The 12500-nt window shown below is 45.9% G+C and overlaps 1 protein-coding gene across 1 annotated transcript in view; it reads right to left on the bottom strand.

Annotated features, from left to right (window-relative positions):
- The window catches only part of LOC110502453 (coiled-coil domain-containing protein 85A), a 50495-nt gene extending 38618 nt beyond the window's left edge, over nucleotides 1-11877 (bottom strand). The window contains exons 1-2 of the mRNA XM_021580478.2: nucleotides 11234-11877; nucleotides 9711-10746 (exon numbers count right to left, since the gene is read on the bottom strand). Coding sequence (XP_021436153.2) covers nucleotides 9711-10746; nucleotides 11234-11464 — 1267 coding nt within the window. The 5' untranslated portion in view covers nucleotides 11465-11877. The remainder of the gene's footprint in view (nucleotides 1-9710; nucleotides 10747-11233) is intronic.
- Nucleotides 11878-12500: the final 623 nt, after the last annotated feature.

Below are 12500 nucleotides of genomic sequence, written 5' to 3'. Positions count from 1 at the left end.
AACCAATGGTATGAGGGAACACGGCTGGCAAGGAAGCCCGAGAGGCAGCCCCCCCAAAAAATTTGGGGGAAGTGGCGGAGTCAGGTTGGAGACCTGAGCCCACTCCCATTGCTTACCGGGGAGAGCATGTGACTGGTCAGGCCACGTGCAATGGGATGATGCGCACTGTGTCTTGGCCGAGCATTCACAGGCCGGTGTGCTCGGTGCCAGTGTCCCGCATTTGCCGGGTGGAAGCTGGCATCCAGCCAGAACGGGCCGGGCCAGCTCTGCGCTCGAGACCGCCAGTGCGCCTCCACGGCCCTGTGTATCCGGTGCCTCGGCCAAGAAAGAGGCCTCCTGTATGTCTCCCCAGCCCGGTGAGTCCTGTGCCTGTTCCCAGAACCAGGTCTCCTGTGTGTCTCCCCAGCCTGGTGAGTCCTGTGCCTGCCTCCTGTCCGGAGCTGCCAGAGTCGCCCTCCTGTCCGGAGCTGCCGGAGTCGCCCTCCTGTCCGGGGCCCCCGTCCGGGGTCGGCGGCGAGGGTCCCCGCTCCAGAGGCGCCACCTAAGTGGGCCAAGCCTAGGGTGGAGCAGGGTCCACGTCCCGCACCAGAGCCTCCACCGCGGATAGATGCCCACCCAGACCCTCCCCTATAGGTTTAGGATTTGCGGCCGGAATCCGCACCTTTGGGGGGGGGGGGGTACTGTCACGCCCAGACCTTAGAGATCCTTTTTATGTCTCTATTTTGGTTTGGTCAGGGCATGAGTTTGGGTGGGCATTCTATGATTTGTGTTCTCGTTGTTGTTTTTGTTATTTCACTGTTCCATTAAAAAATCATGAACACGTACCACACTGCACCTTGGTCCTCCTCTTCTTTAAACAGCCGTTACAGTTGGACTAGTAACCGAAAGGTTGCAAGATTGAATCCCCGAGCTGACAGGGTAAAAATGAGTCATTCTGCCCCTGAACAAGGCAGTTAACCCACTGTTCCTAGGCCGCCATTGAAAAAAAGAATTTGTTCTTAACTGACTTGCCTTGTTAAATAAAGATTCAAAAAAATAAAAACTTAGCCTGGCTGGTGTTCTGCCATTGTAACTGGTGCCTCTATGTGCCTGAGACCAACAGACCAAGCCACACACAGTATGTGAGAGCCCAATCACTTCTGTAACATTGAGAGGGCTGGAGATAGAAAGAGGGGAGGCAGAGGGGGAGAAAGAAGAAAGCGCTGGGAGGAAGAGAGTGAGGTAGGGTGATTTGAGGCTATGGGGTGAGAAGATGAAGGATGGAAGAAGAATAGGGATAAAAACAGAGAGGCAGGAGGATATAGAGAGCAGTGTTAAGCGGCGGAGCTCCTGAAGACTGTTCTCCCATCGTTTTCTCATGGTGTCAGAGGGATGAGTGAGCACCAGACATTAATTTCCCAATAAACTCCGCTTCCACAGCAGGGAGGGAGAGAGCAGAGAGAGTGAAAGGCTGACAGAAAAAGAGAGAGCGAAGGATGAGGGAGAGAGAAAGAAATATGAACACACTTCAAGCCTTTCATACTTTACTGTACACCCTGTTCTGACAGGGATGTGAGTTCAAAGCAAATAAACTATTGTGTACACAGTAACACAGGCCCACTTCTCAATTACACTCTAATCCCTGTTCAATATGCCTCTAAATGATCAATCCTCTCATAAAAAATGGATCTTAATGTTAGGCTTAGTGAAATTACATTGCCATGAGCAGCACCGGAGATATTGAGATGAGCGAGATTCACCACTTCGCTCTCACACAGTCACTCACACACATTATCTGCTCATGTGCACGGGCACCAAAACAGCAGAGAAGTTGAGCCTTGCACTTCAACGCTCTATGTTGGCAATTTGAAGGCACAGAGATACCGTGACGAGATCCTGAGGCCCATTGTCATGCCATTCATCTGCCGCCATTACCTCATGTTTTAGCATGATAATGCATGGCTCATGTCACAATGATGTGTACACAATTCCTGCCCAGTCATGTGAAATCCATTGATCAGTGGTGTAAAGTACTTGACAACATTTATTTTTACTTCACTACATTCCTAAAGAAAATAATGTACTTTTTACTCTATACATTTTCCCTGCCACCCAAAAGTACTCGTTACATTCTGGATGCTTAGCAGAAAAGGAAAAGGGTCCAATTCACAAGCTTATCAAGAGAACATCACTGGTCATCCCTACTGGCGGACTCACTAAACAGAAATTCTTTATTTGTAAATGATGTCTGAGTGTTGGTGGGTGCTCCTGGCTATCCATTAAAAAAATTTGGTTTGATTAATAATATAAGGAATTTGAAATGATTTACACTTTTACTTTTGATACTTAAGTATATTTTAACATTACTTTTGATACTTAAGTATATTTAAAACCAAATACTTTTAGACTTTTACTTAATTAGTATTTTTCTTGGTGACTTTCACTTTTACTTGAGTCATTTTCTATGAAGGTATCGTTTTCTTTTACTCAAGTATGACAATTGGGTACTTTTCCACCACTGCCATAGATTAAGGCCTACTGAATTTATTTCAATTGACTGATTTCCTTATATGAACTGTAACTCAGTAACATCTTTGAAATTGTTGCATCTTGTGTTTATATTTTTGTTCAGTATACAGTGGGGCAAAAAAGTATTTAGTCAGCCACCAATTGTGTAAGTTCTCCCACTTAAAAAGATGAGGGAGGCCTGTAATTTGTTTCATAGGTACACTTCAACTATCGCCAAACCCACTGGCTCCATGTCATCTACAAGACCCTGCTAGGTAAAGTCCCCCCTTATCTCAGCTCGCTGGTCACCATTGCATCTCCCACCTGCAGCACACACTCCAGCAGGTATATCTCTCTAGTCACCCCCAAAACCAATTATTTCTTTGGCCGCCTCTCCTTCCAGTTCTCTGCTGCCAATGACTGGAACGAACTACAAAAATCTCTGAAACTGGAAACACTTATCTCCCTCACTAGCTTTAAGCACCAACTGTCAGAGCAGCTCACAGATTACTGCACCTGTACATAGTCCACCTATAATTTAGCCCAAACAACTACCTCTTTCCCTACTGTTTTTAATTAATTTATTTATTTTGCTCCTTTGCACCCCATTACTTTGCACATTCTCCCATTGAAAATCTACCATTCCAGTGTTTTACTTGCTATATTGTATTTACTTTGCCACCATGGCCTTTTTGCCTTTACCTCCCTTATCTCACCTCATTTGCTCACATCGTATATAGACTTGTTTATACTGTATTATTGACTGTATGTTTGTTTTACTCCATGTGTAACTCTGTGTCGTTGTATGTGTCGAACTGCTTTGCTTTATCTTGGCCAGGTCGCAATTGTAAATGAGAACTTGTTCTCAACTTGCCTACCTGGTTAAATAAAGGTGAAATAAAAAAATAAAAAAATAAAAAACTATGACAGTCAAAATGAGAAAAAAAAATCCAGAAAATCACATTGTAAGATTTTTTATGAATTGATTTGCAAATTATGGGGGAAAATAAGTATTTGGTCACCTACAAACAAGCAAGATTTCTGGCTCTCACAGACCTGTAACTTCTTCTTTAACCTCTAGCACTTAGCCATCCCGGATCGGGATCGTGAATACAGCCTCAAGCTCATTACCATAACGCAACGTTAACTATTCATGAAAATCGCTAATGAAATGAAATAAATATGCTAGCTCTCAAGCTTAGCCTTTTGTTAACAACACTGTCATCTCAGATTTTCAAAATATGCTTCTCAACCATAGGAAAACAATCATTTGTGTAACAGTAGCTAGCTAGCGTAGCATTTAGCGTTAGCATTAGCATTCAGCAGGCAACATTTTCACAAAAACCAGAAAAGCATTCAAATAAAATAATTTACCTTTGAAGAACTTCAGATGTTTTCAATGAGGAGACTCTGTTAGATAGCAAATGTTCAGTTTTTCCTGAAAGATTATTTGTTTAGGAGAAATCGTTCCGTTTGGTGCGTCACATTTGGCTACCAAAAAAAAAACGAAAATCCAGTCATCAAAACGCCGAACTTTTTTCCAAATTAACTCCATAATATCGACTGAAACATGGCAAACGTTGTTTAGAACCAATCCTCAAGGTGTTTTTCACATATCTCTTCGATGATATATCGTTCGTGGAAGTGTGCTTTCTGTTCTGAATCCCAGGAGAAAATGCCCGCACCTGAAGATTACGCACCAATTTAGACAAAGGACACCGGGCGGACCCCTGGAAAATGTAGTCTATTATGGCCAATCTTCCAATTATATGCCTACAAATACGTCACAATGCTGCAGACATCTTTAAGAAACGACAGAAAGGGCAGGCTCGCTCGTGGTGCATTCACAGCCATATAAGGAGACAATAGAAAACAGAGCTTCAGAAATTCTGCTCATTTCCTGTTTAAAGTTTCATCTTGGTTTCGCCTGTAGCATGAGTTCTGTGGCACTCACAGATAATATCTTTGCAGTTTTGGAAACGTCAGACTGTTTTCTTTCCAAAGCTGTCAATTATATGCATAGTCGAGCATCTTTTCGTGACAAAATATTGCGCTTTTTTATCCAATAATGAAATAGCGCCCCCATAGACTCTTAAGAGGCTCCCCTGTCCTCCACTCATTCGTTACCTGTATTAATGGCACCTGTTTGAACTTGTTATCAGTATAAAAGACACCTGTCCACAACCTCAAACAGTTACACTCCAAACTCCACTATGGCCAAGACCAAAGAGCTGTCAAAGGACACCAGAAACAAAATTATAGACCTGCACCAGGCTGGGAAGACTGAATCTGCAATAGGTAAGCAGCTTGGTTTGAAGAAATCAACTGTGGGAGCAATTATTAGGAAATGGAAGACATACAAGACCACTGATAATCTCCCTCGATCTGGGGCTCCACGCAAGATCTCACCCCGTGGGGTCAAAATTATCACAAGAACGGTGAGCAAAAATCCCAGAACCACACGGGGGACCTAGTGAATGACCTGCAGAGAGCTGGGACCAAAGTAACAAAGCCTACCATCAGTAACACACTACGCCGCCAGGGACTCAAATCCTGCAGTCCCAGACGTGTCCCCCTGCTTAAGCCAGTACATGTCCAGGCCCATCTGAGGTTTGCTAGAGAGCATTTGGATGATCCAGAAGAAGATTGGGAGAATGTCATATGGTCAGATGAAACCAAAATATAACTATTTGGTAAAAAATCAACTCGTCGTGTTTGGAGGACAAAGAATGCTGAGTTGCAACCAAAGAACACCATACCTACTGTGAAGCATGGGGGTGGAAAACAGCATGCTTTTGGCTGTTTTTATGCAAAGGGACCAGGACGACTGATCTGTGTAAAGGAAAGAATGAATGGGGCCATGTATCGTGAGATTTTGAGTGAAAACCTCCTTCCATCAGCAAGAGCATTGAAGATGAAACGTGGCTGGGTCTTTCAGCATGACAATGATCCCAAACACACGGCCCGGGCAACGAAGGAGTGGCTTTGTAAGAAGCATTTCAAGGTACTGGAGTGACCTAGCCAGTCTCCAGATCTCAACCCAATAGAAAATCTTTGGAGGGAGTTGAAAGTCTGTGTTGCCCAGCAACAGCCCCAAAACATCACTGCTCTAGAGGAGATCTGCATGGAGGAATGGGCCAAAATACCAGCAACAGTGTGTGAAAACCTTGTGAAAACTTACAGAAAACGTTTGACCTCTGTCATTGCCAACAAAGGGTATATAACAAAGTATTGAGAGAAACTTTTGTTATTGACCAAATACTTATTTTCCACCATAATTTGCAAATAAATTCATTAAAAATCCTGCAATGTGATTTTCTGGATTTTTTTTCTCATTTTGTCTGTCATAGTTGAAGTGTACCTATGATGAAAATTACAGGCCTCTCTCATCTTTTTAAGTGGGAGAACTTGTACAATTTGTGGCTGACTAAATACTTTTTTGCCCCACTGTATATTGTAGTGTCTTTCCTACTGAGTAGACAGTAGTGTGTAAATGAGAGTGTAGTTCTGTGGTGATAAGTGCAGTGTCAGGCTAACTGCTCACCTCCAGGACTCAAACCCTGTGGCCTTACAAACAGCATCCACTCAGCACTCTACAGTAATCTTTACCAACTCTGGGCTGCACGCACGCACACACACTTACTCAGTCTCTCTCTCTCTGTCGCTTTCTCTCTCTGTCTCACACACATTTAAACATGTGCACATTCATTCTTAAAAGGAAAGACACAATCACATAATTTATCCCCAAAACATGCATAATGCCTGCTTCCACTCCCCATCTCAGGCGCTCGAGGATGCCAGGCTACCTTTCATTAAGCACACCTGTCACCATCATTACGCACAGCTGCGCAATATTGGACTCACCTGGATTCCATTACTTTGTTGATTACCCCCTCCATATCTGTCTGCTCCCCAGTTTGTTCCCTGTGTCAGCATTGATGTCATTATTTTTCCCCTGTCCAGACGCTGTTCCTGTTCTGCTTCATGTCCTTGTTTCATTAAATGTTCATTCCCTGTACCTGCTTCTCGTCTCCAGCGTCGATCCTCACAGAATGCTGACACCACTAAAGGAAGCATCAAGGAGTTTGGGGTTTTTGTTTCGGTTGGTGAGGTAGCGTCCGGGTGCCGTCGCCGATGGAACCAGGGCTGCCTCAGCTAGCTCGTCGGGATTCCACGCCCTAGCTGGCTCGAGAGGTCTTTTTGCCCTGGTTGGCTCGGCAGACGGCCACCCCACATCATGCTTCAACCGGCCCATCAGGCTCCCACGCCTCAACCGGTTCATCAGTTCCCACGCCTCAACCAGTCAGCCGGGCTCCCACGCCTCAACCGGTCAGCCTGGCTCCCATGCCCGAGCCGGTCAGCCGGGCTACCACACCCCAGTCAGTCAGCCGGGCTACCACGCCCCAGCCGGTCTGCCGGGCTCCCACGCCCCAGCCCGCTCACCTGTCACCATCATTACGCACAGCTGCGCAATATTGGACTCACCTGGACTCCATGACTTTGTTGATTACCCCCTCTATATCTGTGTGCTCCTCAGTTGGTTCCCTGTGTCAGCATTGATGTCGTTATTTTTTCCCTGTCCAGACGCTGTTCCTGTTCTGTTTCATGTTTCATTAAATGTTCACTCCCTGTTCACTCACGTACTTCTCGTCTCCAGCATCGATCCTCACAATATTTGTACATATAAATTAGGCTTTTACTATGAAAAGAGGAACATTTGTCTAGGTTATTATTATTATTATTATTAAATCTGTTTGATGTAATGTTATTTAAATGTAAAATAAAAGCCTCTTATTTAACTAAGTGGACAGCCCTACTCCCTCTCTCTCTCTGTTTATCCAGGACACACAGTCCTGCAAAATAACTCCCTGAACTCTTAGACACACACACAAATGCCCCTGGAACAGTGGGTAAAAATAAATAAAAGATGCTGATAATAATAATAATAAAAATTAACCAAGGAGGCAGGACCCTGCTGTGCTTAGTGGCACAACTGCAGGCTGTGTGCATGTGTGTTGCCTGACTCACAGCCCTGAACGCACAAGACTGTGTTACCTGTGTTGACTTAAGACACCCTGGGGAGTGTTACATCATATGCCCTCCCCCAATCACTCATACACACACGAACACACACCCATGCACGCACAAACTCCACCACAACTCCACAGAGAGAGAATCCCACAGAGCGGTGACATCACTGCTGATTTGCTAACACTGTAACTACTGCTGAACCACATTGGTGATACCACTAGCGATGGTACTGTTTCTGTATCATACCGGGGTATACGGTATTACTGAAAATGCACACAAGGGGCGCAAATAAAACATTTTAAGTACAAACTACACTATATATACAAAAGTATGTGGACAGCCCTTCAAATTCGGCGATTCAGCAATTTCCGCCACACCCCTTGCTGATAGGTGTATAAAATCGAGCACAACGCTATGTAATCTCCATAGACAAACATTGGCAGTAGAATGGCCTTACTGAAGAGCTCAGTGACTTTCAAAGTGGCACCGTCATAGGATGCCACCTTTCCAACAAGTCAGTCCTTCAAATTTCTGCCCTGTTAGAGCTGTGCCGGTCAACTGTAAGTGCTGTTATTGTGGCGTGGAAAAGTCAAGGAGCAACAACAGCTCAGCCATGAAGTGGTAGGCCACACAAGCTCACAGAATGGGACCGCCGAGTGCTTAAAAGCGTAGCGTGGAAAAATCGTCTGTCCTCTGTTTCAACACACACTTCCGAGTTCCAAACTGCCTTTGGAAGCAACATCAGCACAATAAATGTTTCCCGGGAGCTTCATGAAATGGGTTTCCATGGCCGAGCAGCCGCGCACAAGCCTAAGATCACAATGCGCAAAGCCAAGAGTCGGTTGGAGTCATGTAAAGCTTGTCGCCATTGGACTCTGGAGCAGTGTAAACGCATTCTTTGGAGCGATAAATCACGCTTCATCATTTGCCAGTCCGACAGATGAATCTGTGTTTGGCAGATGCCAGGAGAACGCTGCCTGCCTGAATGCATAGTGCCAACTGTTGTGCCAAAGTTTGGTGGAGGAGGAATAATGTTCTGGGGCTGTTTTTCATGGTTCGGGCTAGGTCCCTTAGTTCCAGTGAAGGGAAATCTTAACACTACAGCATACAATGACATTCTAGACGATTCTCTGCTTCCAACTTTGTGTTGCAATAGTTTGGGGAAGGCCCTTTCCTATTTCAGCATGACAATGTTCCCGTGCAAAAAGTGGGGTCCATACAGAAATGGCCTGCACAGAGCCTTAAACTCAAACCAATTGAACACCTTTGGGATGAATTGGAACGCCAACTGCGAGCCAGGCCTAATCGGCCAACATCAGTGCCCGACCTCACTAGCTCTTGTGGCTGAATGGAACCAAGCTTGATCTTGAAATCTAGCCACTTAGCTAGCAAGTTAGCAAACCAAATGCATAGCTGGAGCCCTGAGGTGGATATAATTTAATTGACAGATTTGAAATTTCTTATAGTTAAACTTAACTTAAAGTTATAAGCAGTGGCGTAGCACGCACCCACGCAAGTTTTTTTTTACGATATAAAAAATCATACCGTCAGTATTTCAAAATACCCCGGTATATAGTATAAACTGTATATCGCCCAAGCTTAGATTCCACGGTGACTGATCCTGCCATAGCCTAACCTACCCATTGGCTACTAGACACAAATTGCAAGGACAGTTTTGTTACACATGTCTAGTCAATTTCCCCCTGTCTTTGTGTACATATCTACCTCAAATACCTTGCAGTATCACAGTGATTTGGTGTTGGTACTGCTACTCCCTGTATATAGCTTAATTCTTGTGTATTTTATTCCTCTTTTGTTAATATTTTGCATTATTTTTAACTCTGCATCATTGGGAAGGGCTCGTAAAAAAGCATTTCATGGTAAAGTCTATGCCTTTTGTATTCAGTGCATGTGACAAATAAAATTCTATTTGATTTAAACGGTTGACCTAGCCATATACAGTGGTCATCAACTTTAGTCCTAGAGGGCTACAGGGTGTGCTAACCCACATAGCCACACCAAAAGACTGTGTAAGCACACTGAGCTAAAACCTAGGCATGAGTATTATGTCTCAGATGGGGTTAATGTCTCAAGACTCATCACACAAACATAGTTCCTTGAACCACCTCAGCTACATATTGTCCTGTATAAAAAAAAATAAAGCATTATTACTATTCTGGATAAAAACTCACCGTTCATGCCACTGTAGATGCTGCCGTGGTGAGGGGACAACTCATCTCCAGTGGTCCTCATCTGTCCCCACTCCCTGCCTGCTGGGAGGCTGCTGCCGTACCTCCCCTTCCAGTGCTCTGAACTGGGGCTGTGGTTGTGGTGTCGTAACACTTCAGGGCTCCCCACAATCACCCGACCCTTCCTCAGGTGCTCTGGCGTCCCCGTCAGTGCCTGTTTGGGCTCAGGGGTCCAACATCCAGCCCCAACCCCGATCGCATTAACCCTGTGTCTCTGTGAGAGGTCAGGACTTGACTGGCCTGAACCTTGGTTTGGCCCTATCCCTTGCCCAGACCCCAAAAGCGGTTTCTGGGCCAGCATGCCAGCACTGTTGGGTTTGGAGTGGGCCTCAGCCGCCAGTCGGTTAGGGAATATGCCGTGTTTCTCTGGGCTGCAGGGCCCCCGGAGGCCCCTGGGATCAGGGCTGGTGAGGGACCCCCCGCGGGGCCTGCAGGCCTGGGGGAAGGTGTGGTAGTCCGGGGTGGAGCTGTGGCGGCGGCCTGTAGATTCGAGGCCCGGGCCTTCTGGTTTGTCATGGTTGGAGCCAGGGTTGGAGCTCAGGCTGGAGCCCTGGTGAGGGGGCTTGCGGTGGGGGTGGTCGGGGCTATCCGTGCTTCCCGCACTCGAGGTGCTGCTCCCATCCCCCACGTCTCGAAGCAAGCCCAGTGTAGCCCCCCCAGTTTGAGACAGACTACTCTGGCTGTCGATGGAGCTTCTGCACCCTGCACTCTGCCCTGCTCCTCCCCCTCTCTCCTCGTCCAGTAGAATACACAGCTCTTTGAGCTCCAGGTTCTCTCTGATCACTTCTCCCTGGCGCTGCTCCAGCTCCTTGAGTTTCTGCAGGTAGAGGGCCACCTCTTTCCTCATAAGGCCGGCGCTGTAGCGACCCAGACGCTGCCACTCCCGAGACACACGCTTGCCCTTCTGACGGTCGTCATCAAGGAAACAGCACAGGTCCCGCAGCTCCTGGTTATCCTCCTGCAGCTTCTGGTTCACATCCTGGACACACACACACACACACACACACACACACACACACACACACACACACAGGTGTTATATAATTTATCATATGGGATTTCTGATAAATAATGTTGAGCACGCAATTGTGTATTGAGTGGGAGCATGTGTGTGCGTGTGATGGTGATGTATTTAATTGATGATTTACTGTGATTTTGAAACAAATCATAGGCCTTCCTAAATGTACTTTTTGGTTGTGTTTAAATATCCTCAGCAGTTCCATCTGTAATAGGAAAAGCATAAAGGCAACAAGTGGATCTTTGGGTTGGATTATGATATAGGCTACTTGCTACCTTCGAACCACCTACCTTCATTATTTTCAAGGAGTTTGCAGAGGTAACACTATAGGCTACAGCGTTTTTTAACGCATGATTGATTTGGAAACATGCCTACAAAGTCTACACAACATGAGACCGTTAGACATCCATAGAGCAGTGCGCGCCCGGCATTATCACACCTGCCTCACCTTCAAACCCCGGATCTCGGTCAGGTGCTGCTGGAGCCGCCGGTTCACCTCCCGGATCAAATTCCCGTGGTCAAGCATAAAGCCCATCTTCACTGCTTCTGCCCTCCGTAGCCGCCGCACCAACTCCTCTTTGCTCCACTTGAGCAGCTCCTCATCGCTTATCTTTGAGAGCTCCTCCGTCGGACTCTCTGCGCTATTGACCATCAGCTGGGGCTGCGTCGCCTTTTCCATCCTTGTACTAGACTACTCCAATGGGAGGATAAAAGTATCTATCCTACAACGGTCAGTAACCTACGAATTCAGTGCACAGTCCAACCAATCCCAACTTCACACATGGACCAAAATATACACTCTTTATCTAACGTCCATATAATTATACCAAATTCATGTTTGTTCTATTACTCACACGCCCATTTTGAAGCTCTCCGAAAAGAGCGGTATTCTCCTATATTCCCGCCTTTCTCAAAGTCGTCTGCGCGCGGTCTCTTCAGCAGAGCCGGCTTCTGGGCATGCCTGCCTCCTCGCGCATACAGCTGTGCCTAAGGCACTCCCGGGTTTCGGCCAAAAGGGAGAATAGGGAGTGGCTGCTGCAGATGCATAGCAGCTCGCGCTGGGGAGTCGAGAAGCAAGGGTGCGTGACTGCAGTTCTGAGAAAAATTTGGCTGACTGGAAAACTCGTGCCCCTCTCTCTCTCCCTCTTCGGAGTGGCGAGGACGCGTTGTCTTCTTGCGCCATCTGCTGTATGACTCTCTTAAACTTTAGGAGGAGCATTCTGTTTGTGTTGTGTTCTGTTGTGATGACAGATGGCAGGATTTAGTCAAGGGATGCCATGTACCCCAAACATGGAGGAAGCACAAAGTATGACAGGATGGCAGAGGGGGGAAGAATTTTGCATTTTTAATAATTATACTTAATTCAATGTAAACAAAACTATATGTATATTTTTCTGCATATCTAAGCGCCTCTTGAGATGACAACTAACCCTGAAAAAATTCAAACATGTTTATTTTTCTGCATATTGCCAGCAGGCATGCCAGCTAAGTGAGTTAGCGTTTTTGTAGTGTATCTCTAACTCTACTAGTCACCTAGCAATTTTATGAAGTTGGCTTCAGCTAGCCCAGATAGATTCCCCAATCTCCCAACCTCAAATATACAAACATATGTGGATACCCCTTTAAATTAGTGGATTCAGTTATTTCAGCCACAACAGCTGCTAACAGGTGTATACAATCGAGCACACAGCCATGCAATCTCCATAGACAAACAT

The sequence above is a fragment of the Oncorhynchus mykiss genome, chromosome 23 (assembly GCF_013265735.2).
Source record: "Oncorhynchus mykiss isolate Arlee chromosome 23, USDA_OmykA_1.1, whole genome shotgun sequence".
In the NCBI taxonomy this organism is placed as follows: domain Eukaryota; kingdom Metazoa; phylum Chordata; class Actinopteri; order Salmoniformes; family Salmonidae; genus Oncorhynchus; species Oncorhynchus mykiss.
The sequence above is the reverse complement of the archived record's forward strand: the minus strand, read 5'-3'. Positions and strand labels throughout refer to the sequence as shown.